The sequence below is a fragment of the Coptis chinensis genome, chromosome 6 (assembly GCF_015680905.1).
Source record: "Coptis chinensis isolate HL-2020 chromosome 6, ASM1568090v1, whole genome shotgun sequence".
Lineage (NCBI taxonomy): Eukaryota > Viridiplantae > Streptophyta > Magnoliopsida > Ranunculales > Ranunculaceae > Coptis > Coptis chinensis.
This window is the reverse complement of record NC_141461.1, coordinates 22,827,961-22,849,952: the sequence shown is the minus strand read 5'-3', so window position 1 is coordinate 22,849,952 and position 21,992 is coordinate 22,827,961. Positions and strand designations below refer to the sequence as shown.

Sequence of the window (21,992 nt, the reverse complement as noted above, 5' to 3'; positions counted from 1 at the left end):
AAAAAACGTTAGTAACTTTCTAAAACCGTTACTGTTGTTGGAAAAGAGTAACACAAAAAAACGTTACTAATTCTATAAAATTGTTACTGTTGTTAGAAAAGAGTAATGGTCAAAAAGCGTTACTAACTCTATAAAAGCGTTACTATTGTTAGAAAAGAGTAACACAATTAAGAAAATAAAACTGTTAGCAAATATTTTTAGTTACGGAAAAAAACTGTTACAATAAATAATTTTGTAACGGTTTTAAACCGTTGAATATTAATAACTAATTAGAAACGCCAAAACGGTGGATTAAAAAAACCGTTACAAATATTTTTAGTAACGGTTTCTGACCGTTAGGAATGTCCTGTTTTGGTATAGTGTATATAGTCCAAATTAATTAATCTACGCAAGGTATCATAATTAACATGTCTTAATCTACCATGTCATACATGTGAAGACTCAATCAAGTAAACAGAATATTCAACTTTATTGGTGCTCTTTGGCGCAATAGTAAAACAAGATATCCTAAAGAGCCCATCCTGAAGATAGCCCTTTCCCACGAATACATCATTCTTAGTTAGTACAAATTTATCAGAAACAAAGACTAACTTAAAGTCATTCTTGCTTAGCAGCGACCCAGAAACCAAGTTCTTGCGAATGTCAGGCACATAGAGCACCTCATTCAGAGTTAGTTCCTTCCCAAAAGTCAACCTCATCACCACCTTTCATTTTCCTTCAACCTTGGACGTAGAAGAGTTTCCCATAAAGAGTTGTTCTTCCTTTTCCACAGCATGATAAGTGGTGAACATCGACTTGTTGGAGTATATGTTGCGAGTAGCACCAGTATCCACCCACCATTCCCTTTCATTTCTAATCATGAGACATTCAGAAACCACAACATATAGGTTCATGTCATTAACATTATCAGAAAGCGTGTCTATTGTCACATTTGCTTCAGTCTTTTGCTTCTTATACTTCTTTGGCTTGCGACATTCACTTGCCTTATGTCCAGCCTTCCCACATTTATAGCACTTGCCCTTGAACTTAGTAGGTGTACTACTCTCTTCGCCTTGAGCTTTGTCTTGGCGCTTCCTCTTTCCCTTAGCACTTGATCCTTCCACAACATTGGTCTTTGCCACCATGGGATTGTTGCCGCTTCTTTCTCGGATAGGCGGTTATCTTCCTCATCCTTAGGCCGGACAATCGGGTTCTTCAAGATTCATATCTTTTGCGTTTATGCTTAAGATAGTTCTTAAAATCCTACCAAGATGGTGGTAATTTCTCAATCATAGCGAGCCACTTAGAAAGATTCTCCTAGGGTCATTCCTTCAAAGAATGACATCATGGAGGATTACTTGAAGTTCTTGGACTTGGCTTATGGCGGTCTTACTATCCGTCATTTTGAAATCAAGAAATCGCCAACTATGAATTTCTTCATGCCAGCATCTTCACTCTTGTATTTCTTGTCCAACGAATCCCAAAGTTCCTTAGCAGTCTTGAACACACTATATACATTGTATAATGAGTCAGCCAACCCACTAAGGACATAATTTCTACACAAGAAATCAGCATGAAACCAAGCATCCTTGGCCAAAACCTTCTCTTTGTCGGTTTCATCAGGACTTACTACATCAGGAGCTTTATCCCATAGAAACCTTGCCAAGTTCAGGGTGGTCAGATAGAAGAGCATCTTCTATTGCCAGCGCTTGAAATCAGTTCCATTGAACTTTTCAGGCTTCTCCCCTTGAGGAACATAATGGAAAACAGCAATAGGAATAGTAACAGCACGAGTAACTGGTGGTGTTGCCATATTCTGAAATACAACTACACTTTATTATTCCCTTAAACCAAAAAAGAGAAGAAAACATAAACAAATTCTATTCGGTAAAGAAAAGGATGGAAAAGGAATCTGTCTTAAGTTGTTAGGAATATACAACTTAATTGTACTTACTCTTTACCAATTACCAAACTATACAAACCTTTTGTCTTGTAAGTGTCTTGTACTTCTTAATTAATTAAATCCGAGCCTAGTGTAGATACAATATGTCCTTAAGACAGATTTTCCCCTCACGCGGTGCTTGAAGGTTGATGGAAACTGTCTCCCAAGATAGAACGGATTTCCTTCTATAGAAAGTTAGCACTTCAATTCTATAGAATCGGTGAACACAACATAGTATTTGACTAAGAACAGGAGGAGAAGAGAAAGATCGTAACTCGCAGGTGATATGGTGTGTCTTTCTCTCCAAATTCATCCACTATTATAGGTGAGTGGTGCCTCTTTGAAACAACACGGTGACTCTTGGGAAAAAGTAAGCAACTCTTTGAAAAGTCACATGTTTGAAAAAGACACACCATTCGGCATAAAAGCATCAAGTTTCAAACTAGTGCCTATTTCGAAAAGGTCACATCTTTTCAAAGATGATGCCGCAAGAACCGGTGCACATTTCGAAAGGTCGACCTTTTTACATAATGCTGTTTTTTTGAACAAGTGCATCCTTTGAAAAAGTTTTTCTCACTTTACATACTTGTTTCAAGAAAAACCCATTTCATCTCAAGTGGGTAACTTGGGAAACAAACTACTCATTCATATTTTAATGGATTTGTGCAAATTCAATTTTCTAACAGTGTTAATGGAGTGACTTTGTGATGAGTGATATTGTGATGTTATTAGTTTTGAATTTTTAGGGTTGCGAGGTCATAGCTCAAGTAGATTATATTTGACAAAGATTTTGCACAATAACCGACTTAGAGCAAGAAGTTCATGCGATAAATGATCATGATCCATTTTGTTGAAGATTTGTTTATGAAATGGCCCATTAATATAGAAAGTTAAGACATAGTGAAATTTAACGAATATTTTATTCAATGTCAATATATATATATATTTTTAATTTGTAAATTTTCAACATAGTTATATGGGCAGTCTTTTATTTTTACATTTCTCTTTTCCTTGAGTCAAGTAGTCAACACATTTGGAAACATGCAAAGTAGAGATCCCGTTATCCCTAACTTAGTGATGTCCAGGCTATGAAGATAAAGTTCCTAACTAAATTTAACAAGCCTTGTCATAGGACAGGGTGATTACCTAGTAGTAATCAAGTGAGTAGAGCGAACCGTTGTGATTAGGTTGGTTTATGTCTGTCCTCATCTCTTCTCTTTGTCTCCCTCTCCACTCTCCGTGCCCTTCTAATTCTCCGCTCACGCCCCCACTAGTAGTAGGACCAATGTGTAAAAAAATCCCCCAAAAAAGAATATGATAGCATTGATATTTTGACAGGATAAATGTTGGGCACACGATACTTTCCAAGTCAGTCTCCGAAAAATCCGTGTTTTCGTTTCATCACGTTCTTCCACGAGTGTCTAAATTTTCGATATATTTCAACATCAGTTTTACTTTTCAAAGCGATATTCTTCAGACTAAAAAACGTATTTAGGGAGATGGGCAATACACTGGACTATTGGAGCCTTCAACTTTGAACTTTGAATCTATAGAGGTGCTATTCGAGACTCAATCTTCTTATCTTTATAAATGCTGCTCGTGTAAGTGTGAATGTGTGATTATGCATGCTTTTACTTACTTACTTGTTATGGCAAGCCTTGTGATTATGCATCTGTGTTTCCTTTAGATTGTGCGTTTCACTATTGCTTGCACCAAGTTAAATTGTTGTTGAAACTGAAGCAGAAAACTCAGATGGAAACTCGAACAAATTTGACTAGAATGTAAATGTAGTCATAATTATGACACTGATGTGTATTTTTCGTAAGACACAATTTTTATTTTTTTGATTAAAACTTAAAGCTGATAAGAGACTTCCTACTATGTGGAGAATTAACTCACACATACCATTCACCAGTATACTACTAATTTCCCACTCTTTGAAATGGTAATAGACAATCTCTTCATCACTACACCCTATGGATGTAAAGGCTATTGCTACTTTCTATCATTACGATGATATCCAAAACATCATCTCTCCGACTGCCAACTTGAATGTTTCCTCAACCGGTAATGCCTGCTGGAATTGATCAGAGACACTGGTTGCCTGTTCAAAACACCACGAAATAGAATTTAGAAAGTTGGTACAACTAATAAACAAAATGTTGTAAACACTAACTTTTTAGTTAGACCAAGCTATACATGTATCTTAACTTGACAATCCTATAAACCATAAGGTCTATAGTTTATATCGTGAGCACCATGCATGTAATTTGTTGGTATATATCGCGGAGTATTCAATGACATTGTATATCTACTTTTCCATACACAGACACAAAAGGAGAAGAATAAAATAAGATATAGGACTTACATGGGCGTGGATAGTGTACATGTTCTTGTAGAGATCAGAGGAAATTTGAGCAGTGACCACATCAATTTTATGCTTCTCTAGTACACACACAATAGTAGTAAAGAGCCCTGACTTCTTTGGAGCACAAACACTAATTTGCGCATCCTCACCACACACATTCAAAACAACGTTAGGAGAAGACCATGTCTGAAAGCAAATAGGAATGCTAGGCACAACTTGGAGTGAGTTGGACGAATTTGCCACCATGCCTAAATTCATAGAAGAAACCTGCTCAGCCAAATATGCCTCTCTTGATGAATTATAGGTTAGCAGATTTGGTGTCACCATCAATGATGGATCATAGTCAATGGCTGCAGCCCTCGCAGATCCTTTCTAGTTTTTGCTTTTGCAACTTCTGAAGTGTGAGCTGGAGGGTCTTGATATAATTAATAGCTTCATCAACAATTGTGGATTTATCGGCCTATAAATTTCAGTAGATGATCAAAAGAATGAAATTAAAGTTATGCACTGTATCTATATATAGAAACAAATGATTTACATGGTCAAAAATGTACATAAAAACATACCAGAAAGACAATCTAAAAAAGCACTAACCATTACTATTCTTTGTTTGTTGAAAACTAATAACCACATTAGAAAAATAAATAAATAATAAAGAAATAAAGGAGTTACATCTAAAACCCAACCGGTTTCAGTGAAAGCTTGAGTGGTAAGTGATTATTAGTGTCAGACCAGTAAGCTTAAAACAAGAAAAGGGAGGAATTATGAAGGGTTTGATGGATACTATCATACTAGCACAAAGACAATCATATGTATATATATGCCACTTTTTTTGGATGTGTGTGTCTGTGTGTTGGGGGAAGAGAGGAGGAGGGGTCTCCTAAAGCGGACCTCTATAAGCTGTAAAATGTCAATTCAAAAACTGTTTTAATGAGAAAAATACTACCTTAGATATTGCTTACCTAGATTTAACAAAACTAAAATGAATGAGAGTATAATTAGTGCTTTCCTAACAAAAGAAGGAGCAGAAATGAAAAGGAAGATCTGTGTTCTGCTGCATGCTACAATCTTTTGTAGATCGAGCATCCTGGATCCCCTCCTCTTTTGTGAAGAGTTTGTTCTTTCCTTTTTCTTTAGAACCATAAGGGTCTATAAATTAGAAGATTTGAATTAGTACTTGGGCTAATGAAGTAGCAAAAAGGGATTTTCATGGAGATATATAAGCTCTAGGAAATAGATATAAATCTTACTTTATATGTTCAATGAACATAAAAGCACTAAGTTTTTTTTTTTTCTATTTAAGCCTCATATCTTATGTGTCAAGTCAGAAGATTCTCTTTGTTATGTAGCATATTTCTAGGAATCACAAAGAAAGTGACAGCCCTTTTTTCACTGAAAACAAGCAGCAATATAGAGAGCTGCTACATAGAGTCACCAGAATCTATGCTAAAGCTTGAAATTCTATCTTTGTTTTACCTTAGGAGGGAGTTGAGGAAGCAAAGCATGAAGATTAGAAAACATGTTTCTCATCTTTTTCCTCCTTTCTCTCTCAGTCCATATATGTATCTCATGATCTGATTCACCCCCACCCTCACCACCGCCACCACTACTTTTCCCATTCTTTGCATCCCCATTACGGCTTCGCTTTGGACCCGCCGGTGTTGATGGTGTGGTTGTCGGCGTGGGAGTGGGCGTTGGTGTCAGACTGTTTGAGCTTGGAAGTAGTGATTTTTTGCCTTTTAGATCGTTACTACCACCTGAATTATCTGAATTTGAGAAAGCCCATGAATTGCTTTCCCACAAAAAATTACTTTGGCCTAACTCATCACTCATAGTTATTTCAACTTTTGAAGAAAGATAGAACAGCTAAGAGTGATGGAAAGAGAGAGATAGGGGTGGTGGTTTTATAGGCCTTAAGAAGAGAGGAAGGGTGTTTGAGGGAACGTTTTGCTTAAAAAGGTGGCCAAGTGTTGTTGAGATGCAGAGACTGCAAGAAAGAGCCCAAAATACAATCATAAGACAATGCCGTTATTAGCTTCATTACAAAAACCGATAGCGACGCGTTCTCATAAATTTCTCTATGTAGGTCCCTTCACATATTTGGCTAACTAAATAACACAATTCAATTCCAAAACTACTAAAAGGGGATTCCCTTTAATCCTTCATAAATAAGATTTTTTTGGCTGCAAAGCATTCTTAAATGAGTCTTCGCTTGATACAACTTTGTGAGATATGATTGTTGTTAATTTCTTCAATCTTAGCTTCCATCAGGTGTTCAGATTGACTGTGCCCTAGCTTCAATAAAAAATAGTTGAAATTTTAAGGCTCTGATCTAGGATATAAGGTGTTCATGTCATACATTATTTGGCTGTATAATGTATATTGAAAAGAAAATTGTAATACTCTCCTTAAATTCATTCAAACTAAATTTTACAGCGTAAAAGAATCTTAAGTTTTATACTTTGAGGAGTTTCAGACATTTTCTTCATCCGTTTAAAACACCAGAGACTGACAACTAAGTCTGACAATGCCAGTGGTACTAATGATTAGTATGAACTGTATGCAGTCGAATATTGATATTTCAATTACTCTCAACAAAGATTCCCTTTTATCTTAAGATTGACAAGAAATTTTATTGAGAAATTTGAAATAATTTTAGTTAGTTAGTAAGTATCGTTCTTAAGAATTGTCGCCTTTTAATGTTTTTCTTACGATTTAGAACAAAAATATACTTCCTTTAGGGAATGCATATACTGTACATCATAATCAACTTTTAGAATGATAAAGTTTTGCATACCAAATATGCAAGGTTAAGCTGTTAAACTGCAGAAGCTATAATGTGAAGCAAACTATTAAGTGTATATATGTAGCATATATATACTGGAATTTGATATTAAATTCGAGTGCAAGGGGAAGGGGTATGAAAGACAATGTTTGCCGATTTAAGAAACGTAGGCTTGTCATGATTTGGCAGTTAAGATATCTGGCACTCAAAACTGCGGCTCTACCCCTTTCTCACTACTTTCTTTTTGATCTTAAGATAAGAAATCCAAACAACAGATACACACACTAGAAACTGCTTACCTACATAAGCCGAGTTTATATCCATTCTCTTATTAGTAGTAACTTCTTGTGTGCTGTAATAGGAAATAGAAGTAAGACTGTAACTTGCTCATTTGACGTTGCAGACTTGCAGATTCCAAAAAGCTACTCGAGCTCTTTGCTCTGTGATATCATCATCATTCTAAAACTAACTCCACTGTCCTTTTGAAAACGCCTCCTACCATATCTTTAACCTGCCATGCTTGCCTTCTGTGCTACTCCACACAGCTGTATAGACACACATGCAACCTTCATATGTATGAGTCTGAATGTTTTTTTTTTGGTTTCGATACTGAATGTATGAGTCTGAATGTATGATATATATTGAGTAGTATCAGTCTTCATTCTTATAAGAATTTAATTCTAGAACTTATAGTGACCGCGTAATATTATCAATATCAAAGAGCCCGGCTTTCGAACATAGTTGGAGCACGCGTGGACTCCAACTTTCATATGAATGCTATGCCTAATTCTATCCAGTCTAACTAATCTGGAGAATTTTTTTTCACTCATTTTAAAAGGACTTGGTTGAAACTTTATTAGAATGAAAATTCATATTAGCTGCTAAGCTGATTTGAAGGAATTTGTCCCATAAATATTTTCTATATCCTGTATACATTTTTCTTTTGAAAGTCCAATATTCTGTATATCGAAAATAAAGGTTTGTTTGGTGAGCCATAGGGAGAGAGAATAACTATCTATCTGTTAGAGAGGGAGACAGAATGTAATGATTTGAATGTAAGAGCCGTTTTTGGCTTTTGGTGCAGAGTGAAATAAAACAACAAATAGGATGCTTGTCGTGAGGCATCTTTAATTCTGTGTTTCCGGACTCAGATTCTCTCTTTCGGGTGGGCTGACGTTTTTGTAATCATCACCTTTCCAAACGCGGTTTCTGCTTCATCCTACAACGTGGCTTCCCCAGCCCAACATCGGCCTCGCTTCCTCGCCCACACTTTGAGCTCCACTCACCTGGTCTCGATTCTGAATAAGGGTGCGGGGGCTAGTTGGAAGGTCAGCGCAGGCTCAGTCACAATATTCCCAACTCCTAAGCTTGGGTTACCCAAATTTGAACCAGTCACAAAGCTAATGTTTCTTAGTAACATAAGAGTTCATATTTACCATGCGATGGGATGACTAGAATCATCTCCAAAATGAAGCAGGCTCACTCGTCCAATAGTTGCGCTAGACTCAACATACTCCTTAAGGATGAAGGATGTATGATACATTCATGTTGACCTGTAGCCACTGTTATGCCCTGAAAAGTGGTTAAGGCATAGTACTATTAAACAAATCAATTACCTTTTATATTTGCTAGATAAGCGACATATATATATGTTAGACTTGGAACTTGGAAGTGTACGAAGATAGTGGGCTGTGACAAATTCACGCCTCACTCAATTTGGAACTTGTTCATCAACTAAACAGTGCTCAAATATTAACGAAATCAAAATTAACTGAACCTATAGTAGTGTAAATCTGGATGTTCCCATCTTGTTATCCAATTGGGCCTTCCATCTTCAATTCTACTTGGGCTATCAGTGAGCCTGGATCCAAGCGTTGCAGCTGTGTCTGCAGAAAAATTAGCTTCTCTCCAGATTGGGGTGATGGCAATTTTTTAAATCTTTTGAAGGATCCTTTTCCATCTGTATGAGAGTGGCCATGGTAGTTATTGTGTACCAAATGCATGAACAGCAGTTCTGAGTCGGCTTCTATCCAAACATCTAGCCATGCCCTTAAAAGAAGAAATCCTTCACAGGTCAATAGTTTATATCTAATAAACCAGTGACCATGCTCTTATCCAGGTGACCAGGTATGATTGTATACGTGTTGAATAGTCTAACGGAACAGCCTCAAGATTATCAAATGGTTCTATGTAATTTGCTGCATGCCAATTGCATTATTAGTCTTTCACTTCTGTGGGTTAACAGTCAGGGCCTATCAGCCACAAAACTACACCTGATACATATTCGGGTTATTGTCCCGCCCAAACTCTCGCATCAACCATTTGATACGATTAGAACCAATTATTTGCAAACAAGGAATCTTAAAAACAGAACCAATCAATGGTGTAGCAACAATGTTTTTCATTTTGTTAGGAAGTACAAAATAGATAGCTTGCAAAGTTTCAGGTAAGAGACAATGTCGAACCTGTTTTGACAACACAACTCTACACAATGGAGACTGGCCCAAACAATGCAGACTACACTAAGTAAATTAACTTTACTCAAGTTACTTTACAAACTTGAATCCATATCTCAATTTTCTGCTTTGAAGCTTCCTGATTCCAAAACACATACTCCAAGTTATTGCAAGCAACTGGAGCTGAAGAGATGGGCAAATGATGTTATGTTTACAACAGTCTGTATTAGTTAATCAAATCTTGAAGGCCAGATTCACAACTTCAGCCCATTCCTCATCTTGCAGGTTGGTTTTTTGATAAACTTAGTCCTGACTGTAAGCTAGTACAATTAAAATACAATGGTTCTTAAAAGATGCATTAAATAGTCTGATCAACACAGCAAAAAAATATTTGTCTACAACATTATCTTACCCATGCAAGTGCTGGATAAGAGTGTGGCTATTATCTACACCCTTTGAAAGCATGCCTTCCGATATCTCCCCTTGCAATAAAGATGCTTCCACACAGTTGCCGTGCTCTAGAACTGACGCTGTAGTCATGGTTTTCATCTTATTGTTACCTGTGACACATGATCGTTGTAAATGTATTTTAGCTGCGATGGATTATCAATCTATCAAGAAAACCCAAAATAATAAAGGGCACCCAAATGAAATGCATTAGGCATTGTAAGCTTCAAACGTTTAAGCTGTCCGAAAGGAAAATGCACAAGTAATGTACTTCTTGTGTCAGCGTTATTCATGTTGGGGGGGGGGGGGTGTGTGTGTGATACATGAGACCATCAAAATCTAGAAACTCCTAAGCTCTTCCTTTCAACCAAATAGAACCGAGTGGCTAAGAAGACCAACCTGGTGGATGATGTGAAGCTTGACTAGCATATAATTGCTGTTGGCGTAACATATTTGCACTGTACATCTCCTTTACATCACAAAAAATGGGTGTTACCGAAGGCTTTATATGACAGTATCCGAAAAATTGTTTATACCTACCTCAGGAGTTGCAGACAATTGAAAGGAGCCTTGGTGACCCTGAACTGATGAATCCAAACCATATGACCTCTCTGAAGGGATGATATTTTTCATACTTGGCATTACTATTGGCTGGTTTGAGGTTGTGCATTGGTTGGATAGACCAAAGGAAGCTTGAGTTGAGGATTCCGGGTTTGCAGGCATTGTCATTTGAGGAGGCAATCCATTTCCTTCATTGAAGCCCACTTGAGGCAGCTGCAGAGGCTGTAGTACTCCAGGTAGATACATAGGATGCAAACTAAACCCGTTCCTCATTGACAACATCTGTCCAGTAATCAACAATCAATTGGGATTAAAAACCAAACAAAAAGTAATTGAGCAAACAATAAACAAGTCAACTATGTTAAACATCAATCGCTAAGCTCGTGTACCTACTCAATGCAACTACCACCCCAAGTAGCTAATAGGTGCAGTGCAAATCATGACACAATCAAACTACATATAAATACTGCCATGTATTAATAGCATTAGACCTTTTCTACTCCAAAAAATTTCTATCAAGGGTGTTCAAGCCAGTAAATGATCAAGCTATATTTTGAATTTCATGTAACAATCCATCCCATACTGTCACGCTTAATACTCTCCCCATAGCCACCCAAGGTCCAACAATTGAAAAACAAAAATATATTTAAAAATAGTTAGTATACTTTGTCAATTTGTAAACCTGTTTAAACTGTGAGGAAAACATTGCTTTTTGGGGGCGCTGGTCAGGGGTTCCTTCACCGCTAATAAAACAGCACACTGCAAGGGAGACCTGAGATTGCATGCTTCACCAATGACACCCTTCCTTGGATGGGCAATAGGTTACCAGCGTGAAGAAGTTCCTCAACCTCAGATTTTGTCAACCAGAGGTGTGTGAGTGCACCATGTGGAATCTTCCAGTGCATTGCTCCAGTTCGACACCCTTTCATCCATATGTTGATGATATGGTCTCTTAGGAAAATATTGGGTAGATAGGTCAATTACATGTTTTGGATTACAGAAGGCGGAAGGGCAGGGATCATATGATCTCTGCTGACTACTAGCTCTTTTGACAAAAAGGAACTTAGCCTAAAAGATTCATCTCCAGATTTAGTGACAGATTGACAGGGAAGGAAAGAAATCTCTGTGTAGGTTGTCATCTCAAGCTTCAATAGTTCAATATAATAGTTCCAGTCATCTAAACATGAGTATGCACTTTGTCCTTTTAAAGGAGTAGTCTGGTATCAAGTATGAAAGAGCTCTTAATATTTCTCACACTAAAAGAGATTACTCACATTTCACCCTCACAAAAAAGGATGGCATATGTTCTTATATTGACAAATTATTCTTTCAAGAGGTATCCTTGTAATGTGAACAACAAAGACCTCTCAATATTGTCATTAACTACTCTGGTACTGCTGTCACTATCTCGATAAAAAACTTCATAAGGCGTCTTAAAAATGAGCAAGGTTGTCTTAATATTTGCTTAACTAGTTTAAAGTCAACTGAAAGGTTTATTGAATTTAGCCACTCATCGTAATATCTGAAGACTCTCGAATTGGATATGGGTTCATGAAGTATCACTCAAACAGCACTACTACAATTGATTCTACAAATATGTTTCTCTAGTAGAATGGAAGATTCAATCTCAACTGCCATTGTGGCATATCATACACGCTTTTAAGAATTGTAGGAAAGCTCATATAGAGTACCACAGTTCTAGAGCCTCCCAAAGGTTCTGGTTCGGGTGTGGGGGTCAACTAACGAAGTTCACTTCCTCTAGTAACTAAGAAAAACAATTTTTGCTTCAAACGGGATCTTAGTAGAGTGTCCTTTGGATATGCCTGTAGGATGGGATGTTCTTCTAGCTCAATGGATTCAGAAAACAAAGATACATAATTTGGAGGGGGAGAAAAGCGTAAACAAGGTTAGAAGACCACTCAGAGCATTGTATAGATATACTTGGAGCATTGCTTAGATATATTTCTCATCACTCAGCTTGAGCCCCAGGCTAATTTAATGTATATAAGCTCCAAAATGGTATACTAATATTTATCATGTACACTCACTCAAATATAAATAAAATTTCAGACTATGCGAAAAGGAAGTTTTGATTCATAAGATCTTGAATTCATCTACAGTTATATACAGAACTAATTATTTACCTGATTTACCCAAAATGAAAGGCCTTTCTTGGCATAATGCAAAGCAGTAAAAGATGTACCCTAATCATTGTCTTCTATGTGCACAAGGCTAACCAACCATATTTTGGTATAATGGAGACGGTTTTTTATCAAAATTTTGCAGTTAACTGCATACATTTGTTGGAATTGGAAGCATTAAACATTGCAAACCAAAAGTTATTCAATTATTTATTTTGTGGTTAAAGAGGCCCTAATGACCACTACTAGGATTTAGGACCCACAAATTTGTTCTGGGATTTTCAGTATTATTTGATTTTGCATCAAAGAAAGAAGGGTCTATATATGTATATATAAATAAACATTTCCAACTAAAGTTGCAACATAATCCCAATTCTTCCAGGTCAATCACCTAATACATTTTTTTTTTTTTAATTAAAATAAAAATCATCATAGAACTCTTAAACAAAGATGTTAACACGACTTTATTAGCATTCAGCAATAGGAATATCCAAGCATTAACATGAAATTCAAAGATACTAAAAACAATCAACTCACTTGAACTTGAAGCTGAAGCTGCTTTAGATACTCAATAGCTTCATCCAGCATAGACGCCTTATCAGTCTACCAAAACCAGAACATCAAAATCGAAAATTCTACCAAAAAACCAAAACGCGTAAAAGATGGTGTTACCTTGTTAGAATTAGGAATTAAATTCTGCAAAGCTTTCATTTTCTCATTAATCCTACTTCTCCTCCTCTGTCACAAACCAAACAAAAAACCCATCCAATCCAAATCATCACCACCAATTTCATAAAACATAACTAACAATCATTACCTTCTCTGACAAATTATGAACTTCAGCTGCTCTACTTCTTTTCGAAGAATTCCTCGAAGGGGCTGACTTTGAAGATGGCCCTTCTGACCCATCAACTCCCTCCTACAAAAAAACACTCAAATTCACATATAAACAACACCATAGCTTTAAAATGGTAAAAAAGAATGTTATTTACCTCGCTTTCACAGTCGAAATCATCAAAATCACTTTCCATCATAGGAAGTTTTCTTCTTTTCAAAGAAACACTACCAGTTTCATTATCAGTAACATTAGTACTAGTGTTTAGTTGAGATGGACGGTTGTTATCTTCATGGAAAGAAGAAAGAGGAAGATGCTGTGAGTGACTGGCTGGTTTTGGGAGTTGGGAAGTTAGTAGAGAAGTTGAAGATGGTGAGTTGAGGAGATTATGAAGGAAGTATGAAATTTCGTCTGATTCAAAAGATGGACGGTTTGGATGTGGGGAGGAGCAAGTTGTGTTGTACATCTCAGGTGTACTGAATCAAAACTCTGTGAATGGTGGTAATGGAAATGGTTGAAGAAAGGGGAGAGAATTTTTTTTCAAGTTTGGAGTGTTGGGGTGTGTTGAGTAATAAATGAAAGCCAGAGCTGAAGAGTGTGTACGGTGAACTTATGAATTTTTATTATATTGAGAACTGTTGCATTGATTAATGTGTTTTGAGTACGCGTGTGTTTTTGGTTTCTCTGCAAGAACTTGAATTTCTGTGTCATTCTCCCGCCTTAAGATTGTTGTTAACGTTAATTAATAAGATTAGAGGAGGTGATTATGAAGTGGCCTACAAATCTTTATTGACTTGTTTGTAAGCTAAAAATAAATTAGTCAACAGTCAAACTCAAACAACGATATTCACATTTGATCCCAATTCTCGTTGATGCACGTATCTTTTTATCTTTAAGGCAGAAAAAAAAAACATGGCAAAATCGTCTACTTCATTGGTTTATTTGGGACTAACGAACAAAAGAAATTGTGTTGTCCGTGAAAGTAAGATGCAAGACCTCTTGGATAAGGGAAAAATGGCACCTTGCAAAAAACAAGGTGATATATACAATACTGGATTGCATTGTATTCATGTATTGTCAAATGTCAAAGTTCTTGTAAAATGTCTAGGACTACTATAAATTCACCAGGGACATCACACTTTAGAGAGGAGTAGAGAAGGACTGAGTACAACTTTTGGGACTTAATAGCTATGTTTACATGATTGCATCCCCAGTCTAAATGGGCTTCTTCTCTCTAATTGAGACAGAAAACAATTATATAAGAAATTAATTGTATGGTTACTGTGGATCCAGACTTAAGCGTGCAGTGATGGACGACAGTTAATGTTTTCTGTTCACCATGCGGCTTGGACTATTGCTGGACCAGGTCCTGTTTCAGGCTTGGCCACATTAACCAATTTTTAATTAAATATCATCTGCCATTTTGAAAGGAAATTAGATCATTTAGATGTTCCAATTGGTGAAAAAAATGGGAGCTATGCCCTATGCTACTAGCTAGTACTAGGAATAGAGAATCCGGATACTCCACTGAAAACAAAACACAAGATGTTTGTCCTTGCATTATTCAAGACTTTCATGAATCGTGATAACATATTATTAAATTTCACCAACCTCTTTAATGGCCGGTCCTTCTAGATCTGTGTTGAATATACACCATTTTACCATGCAAGAAAGTAAAGTAACCAACAATATTAGTTTTGGAGGCAGCAACAAATAATTGGGAATGAAAACCCTCACATTTTATCTTCGCTTAAGACTTCAGTTTGGGTTGAGCCACCCCTGCATTACTTGAGGGTGCCCTCTTTGAGTCCAAAACTCCAAATGTGGATTTGGTGTAGTTGCCTCATAGAAAAGGGTCCATCCTTCGTAGAAACAGTGTACTTGAGGATTGAGATAAGCGAATGAATCAAGTTCCTCAAAAATATCTCACGGCTGCCTAATGACATCTTTAGTCCGAAACCATTGTTCAAACGACCTCTTCCAACTAGATTGTCTGGATTCTGGACTGTCGTGTTAGTGTGTTACAAATATCGACAGGCAAAACACCCTGTTTTTCTCTGTCCATGGCTGCCAAAACGCGCAAAGATGGCTATAAATACAACATTTTTGGGTTGAAGCCTTAAATGCTGAGTGCTAGAACAATATCTAAAGCCTAACCATAAGAGGTCAATTGCATTTAAGTTCCTTTTGGTGGTCCTATACATAGGTCATTTTTAACATCAATGAAGTGCCTAACCTCTAAATAGATAGGAACCAAAGCACCAAAATTAGCAATTTTGATTGGAAATGTCTGAATGCAGCATTTAATGTGGTTTGACAATGTAAAAATGTGCACGCCAATAATAAGGTCCCCACAAATCCATTGGTATACTGTATGCATATTTATACAAAGGAAAATGTGAGCAATCTATCCCTTGTGGATTATTTTAGTTGATAAGATTCTTATCTACTTGCAAGGTCTAGATTTATTTTTGGAGGATGACTTCACAAGTACATTATTATGATCAATGACTGTTACGACTTACGAGACTAAAACAAGATAAATCTGCTTCAAACTTTCATAGAGACTCATGCTACATACCCTATGAAAAGTAAACAAATTTTTCTTTAGCAGATGACTTATATAAGTATGAATTCGTGGGTTTAAAAGCAACCCCAATGGTTCACTATTTTGAGTGTGCCATGAGTAGGTTATGAAAGTGCCACTTGGTAAATCTCGACTTCTCGAGGATGTAGGCAAGTTTAACACTGTAAACGCAAAACATAGAGCTTCCCTGGGGTTTCCTGTATCTGTTATCCTAAAAGTAGATTAGTGAAAAGCTGTAGCCGAGGATATTTAGCAATACTAGTTTGAAAGGGACAAGAAAATAAAATTTGACACAACCTACAGTAATACAGCCCTACAAGTGTCATTGCATATCCAAATCCATAGTCCCAAAAACGAATGTATACTCTCTTTTTTGGTCAAGAGAAAACGAATGTATACGCGTCTTATGCAAATTGCAAATTTAGGTTTCTTCTTCTCAACTTCATATCTACTACTACCCTATTAATGATCATAATCTCTAGATTACAATACTTATTCCAACTTCTAGAGAAACCAAATGGGGTGATTCTTTTTTTTTTTTTTAAACAAGAACTGAAACCTCTTGATAGGTCCAGATTTTGGAAATGACTGGGCGTTGATCTGGTCGAGTTTCATTGGACTATAAGAACCTAGTAATAAGATCCAAATATCCAACAACGTGAACACTAAATCTAAAGAGCACATGTTGTGTATGGTGTGTAGGCCATAATGTCACACTGCTGATTGTTAAACTCTCCAAACACTTCAGTCTTCAGACGATTTTTGACAGTAGCATTTATCCGTCGTTAGTTTGGTAAGCATTTTGTGCTAATCTAACAAATCTAGGTCAGTTACTTTCATGCTTCCATCACAAGTACGTTCGTATTTAATTCAGTATTATTATGAACCTTCACTTTACATTAGGCAATAAGCCCATTAATTATGAGTTGTGAGTTGTGACAGTTGACGAAAGAAGCTCTTAGACTTTGTTAACCTTTTTTTTTTTTCGGTAAAGGTTAGTATGGTTAACCTGGATTTACCCAAAATGCTTTCGTTCAGCCCATTCTCATACTTCAAAGTACAAATTTTTCGTTGACCAAGACATCTTTACACAATGTGAATTTTAAGCTTCTTTTCACCGCAAATGTCAAAAGACAATTATAGAGGATGTCCAATCGAACAATCCCATCTCTGATTTGTTTGAAAAACTGATTGCAAACGTTGTTTGGCACAACGACTCTATATCATGCGGTCATACCATTTCAATTGCCTTAATTTAAATATATAAGAGTTTCCAATATATAATCATGCAACTGCGAGCAATTGGTGAATGTTTTAGTCCAGTCAATTCCCATAAACATCACACTCAATTCATACCCCACCCCAAAAGTAGGGCTGGTCATCGAGCGAGTCAAGTCGAGCACATGTGTTTCTCGAGTCGAGCTCAAATTTTTCGATCGAGGCTCGAGTTGGCTCATTAAGTATCCGGAATAGCTCTCGAGTCTGGATCTTGACGGACGGTTCAGAGCTATATGTTCGAACTCCATCACAAGTTTTCAATATTTATTTGATTTGTTTTGTGCATAAGTTTGAATTCGAACATATTCTAGATACAAGTGAGCAAAAATAGATATATAATACTTACTAAATATCAAAATAATATGGAGAGATAATCTGACGATATACGTGAGTATGATTACAATTCACTAAAATAACAATGAACCTCTATCTAACAAGTATTATAAGGTGAATACACTATTGTTACAATTAATATGTGATAAACTATTATAATTCAACACACTATTATAACAATTATCCTATATTTTAACAAAATTATATAAAATCTGAAGTAGTTTCGAATAGGTCATGAAGCTATTTGATTTCAAGCTCGAGTTTTAAAACATGCTCATATTTGAGTCATATTTTTAAATGAGCTGAAGTTCGAGCCTAGCCCAAAACGAGCCGAGCACCGAATTGATCACGAGCATCAACCCTGATGACCAGCCCTACCCAAAAGGACAATTTACCAACGTACGTGTGAATCTTGTCTCGGTTTATTTATTTGAATAATCAAAATCGTGACAATGCAACAAGAATACGAGAAACAAGTCCAATACAAGATACTCGTCCAAATTCAGTGCTTTTTACTTAAATTTTTTGAATAAATGAATAATAATATAATAATGTTCGTATAAGCACAAATGGAATAAAATAATGTTCATATAAACATACAACAAATAGAAAAATGAATTCGGTCTTATCGGACAAAAAAGAAGAAAGGAAAAGAAACACAAATAATTGAAAGAGTTGCTCGAGTGATTGAGGCAGAAGTTCATAGGGCAATCAGCCAAAGATGATAAATTTTTTTTCTTAAAATTAATAATAAACAACTCATTTTCGGGCCGTGATTTAAGGTCTCGAGCTAAAATGCCAAGCAACATGATCCCACTAATGTATACTACAGCTTCCATTAAATTTGACAAATTTCAGCACAGGTGTGCAGCATATTTTATTTTGGCCAAACTCACTAATTAACACATTTGCTTTCGGTGTTTATTTGATCTATAGTTTTCAAAACATCAAAGTACGTGTGAAGCTTGTGAGAAAAAGTTGTATCGATCTGGGCTATCCAGTGGTAAGACCAGTGTTCACGATTCGAACGGAATGGAATATTTTGGTTTTCTAGATTATCGAAATTTCAATAATTTCAAAATCCCAAACTATGGGTAAAGTAAGACACAACCCTTTAGATAAATTATTGTACACTAGGAATCTATGACTCTAAAAAAGCTTAAATAGTTATAGAATTTTTGTTTGTTGATATATATATTCCTAAAAAAACTTTTTAACCTACAAACCAAGGACAGAGCCAGGAATTTGGGTTAGGGGGCAAGGTATATGAGGGGGTAGTAGTACATCCTCAAACAATTTGGAGGGGTGAAGCCTTATAGATTAAGGAATTTTTCCACTTTATTGTAGTGTAATTGGTCCGGTCTTGGGTTTGTTCTCCAATAGTCACTAGTTCGATTCCCTCAAGACTACTAGGCAAAGATCCTGGGTGAATTTCTAATTAGGTCCGAGGGATTAGTCGAGGTGCACATAAGGCGGCCTAGACACACGGTTATCACAAAAAAATAAGTAATTTAATGGATTTTCAAACTATCTCCATCCTTGCCACAGACCCTTAGGGAAATGTACCAAGATCCAAAAACTTTAGAAAATGAGCTTCAAAAAAATTGTTCTCAAAGTTTTTGTACATTCATTTCAAAATATACGGTGGTTTCTTAACTAATTTTTGTAGCTAGCTTTAGGATTAACTTATTAATTTTTCATTCTCATAAAAATTGCATTTCTCTAAAATCAGGACACGATAGTACTCGAGATTCAGAAGAGACAGAGGCTATGCCATCTTCAGATTAATAGAGCTAGTTAGGAAAATGAAGGGTCAAGAAATTGATGATCTTGACAGATTGTATGAACTTAGTTTTTGCCATGGAAAAGCGATCATGACCGCTATCATAGAGAGCGACCTCTCTTGCTCAAGATATTTATTTTAAGTTGGATGACTATAAAACTTCATATATCAGTGGATCATTAAATAATCTAGCTCATTTTTTTTTTCGATAAACTTAAATAATCTAGCTCATAGTCTAGCATCTAGGGGATCGAGTTTTGATAAAATCCCTCATTGACCTTTGTAAGTGTTAGTCCCGTTGTTATGCATTGGTATGATATCACCGTGAGGTGAGGAGCTCAAGAGAGTAGTACTTACATGGTTATTTGTTTCCGTCAGTGCTTGCTGGTCTTGTAACTGAGGTCCTCTCTCTCAGTGATCTGCCTGTGTTGGCTGGCATTTTTGTATATTTGACCAATTTAATAAAAATAACTTATCCAAAAAAAAAAAAATCTATTTCTGTTGGGTGACTCCATTTTTGCTTATAAAAAATAAATAAATACAAAATGATGGCTTCTTTCCGTATTATTTTTCATGACACGTTATTTCAAAGTCGCATGAGTGCAAATCCAAAATTCAGCGCACCTTATCAAAAGGTCATAGTAACCCTGCTAAAACTTCACCTTTTTTTTATTTTAATTTTTTTTGGGTAAGACGTCATTACAAAAACGTCAGCTTAATCAGATACGAATAATAAGCTTTGCGAATATTAGCTCTGGCAGGTCATTTCGTGAGCAATATGTGTCGCCTTCTCATTGGCTCAAACATCGTCACCGTACCAAAGAAATCAAATTTTAGTGGTGTCGCTATCTGGAGATTGGCAAAACTTATAAGTACGGCAAGCAATTCGTCCGGAAAAGGCTCCTTTCTGGAAAGTCACGTGACTGAGATGTAAAGGATCCAACGGTTGGGGTGTTGACTGGTCTGATACGTGGATTTTTGTGTTCCCGATGCTTAGTTTAATGTTAAACGTGTCGTTTCCTCAAACAGCTTTATGTGGGTTGGTCATTTTCATGGGAACCATGATTGCTGCATAGTAACTGGTAATTTTGCAATTTATTATTTAAGGCACAGAATTGCAAATGTACTTGAGGGCTAGACGCCACGCACTCTTGAGTCTTGACTCTCTTATTGCTGATGGGACGTGGAATCATCTGATGCGGGATAATAAGCTAAAGATAGCATTCTTGAAACTGAGACACATAGTCAGAAGTAGTGGGTGCATCCGAGACACTCCTTGTGTGATTGGCATTCAGACCCAAGACGGATTGGTGCAAAAAATATGTGTTTTATCATTCTCTTTGTTGTTACTAAAAATACTAATGGGAGGCGGTCTAGCCTGCTATGTTTGGGCCTTAATGTTTGCTACTATACAGTCGACCAGTGCTATTTGCCATGAACGAAATTTTAGAATGTTCCACGCTACTCAACAATCTTCTCCGCATTTCATCCAGATAATTATTATAATATCTCATTATTGTTGTTAACCAAAACTTGCTATTAGCCATTACTACTATGAAATGGTATACCAAGAACTGTTAGCCATTAAGGATGGATTACAAGCTTGCAAGATGTTGCATTATAAACAAGTGGAATTGTGGAAATAGCACAAAATTATTTGTGTTGTACAAGATGTCAAGAGAGTGGAGGAACCTCCATGGTTCTATATGAATCATGAATGTGCTAGAGTCCATCTTTCAATTGGTTTTTGCTTTTGAATATGTTGAATTCAAATATATTTAGAAGGAGACTAATAAGGCTGCTGATTATCTAGCCTCCTTTTACTGGAATGAATGTAATAGTTCTAGCTATGTGTTGATATTCTATCCTCCTCTTGATAAAAGACTTAGCAACATTGTAATAGAGGATGGACTAAGTACTCTATATCATAGGTTTATTATCGAAAGCTAGGGATGTCGTAGTCCCCTTAATCGTCAAAGGAAATAAAAAGATGTTTGTGCAACGAAAGTACAAATACAATTAATGTACATGCAGTCTGGTTTTCTAGTCCATTTGCACGAAATTGCCTTCAACTAATGTACATGCAGTCTGCTTTTCTAGTTCATTTGCACGAAATTACCTTCAAGGCTTCAACTATATATCAATGCAAAATTAGAGTGTGCATTCAAATTCCAAAGCAGAGTAGACTGTAGTGTTTAGGTTCTTTTTGTATGTGTGTGTTGGTCATTTCACATAATAAAAGTTTAAGTAGATGATGACAATGAAAATTTTGCAAAGTAAATTGTGCACTTCAAGTTTGCAAAACAAAACAGACAACGTATTGACATAGACCAGTGCACATTTATAGCCTCCGAGCTACAAGTATAAAAGTAAAAAAATTGGCGCGTACATGTTTTCCAAATGTTATTTCGAAGTGGAGTCTCTTTGCTTGTTCCACGTAATCACATACAGGTGTGCAAATTTGCATGTTTGATGTACACAATGTGGAGGGTTTCTG

The 21,992-nt window shown here is 36.3% G+C and overlaps 2 protein-coding genes across 2 annotated transcripts; both read right to left on the bottom strand.

The window, feature by feature from the left end:
- Nucleotides 1-3,442: 3,442 nt before the first annotated feature.
- On the bottom strand, nt 3,443-6,648 carry LOC147492142 (transcription factor bHLH95-like). Its single transcript, XM_086565464.1, is given in 4 exon segments — nt 3,443-4,025; nt 4,290-4,646; nt 4,648-4,749; nt 5,766-6,648. Coding segments are annotated over 4 exon segments (912 nt in total). The 5' UTR covers nt 6,123-6,648; the 3' UTR covers nt 3,443-3,929.
- A 2,807-nt stretch (nt 6,649-9,455) lies between these two features.
- On the bottom strand, nt 9,456-14,286 carry LOC147492141 (uncharacterized). Its single transcript, XM_086565463.1, has 8 exons — nt 13,672-14,286; nt 13,497-13,598; nt 13,352-13,417; nt 13,217-13,282; nt 10,518-10,820; nt 10,377-10,446; nt 9,943-10,090; nt 9,456-9,850 (listed from the first exon to the last, which is right to left on the bottom strand). Exons 1-8 carry the CDS (start codon nt 13,978-13,980, stop codon nt 9,805-9,807), a joined length of 1,110 nt encoding a protein of 369 aa, XP_086421589.1. The 5' UTR covers nt 13,981-14,286; the 3' UTR covers nt 9,456-9,804.
- Nucleotides 14,287-21,992: the final 7,706 nt, after the last annotated feature.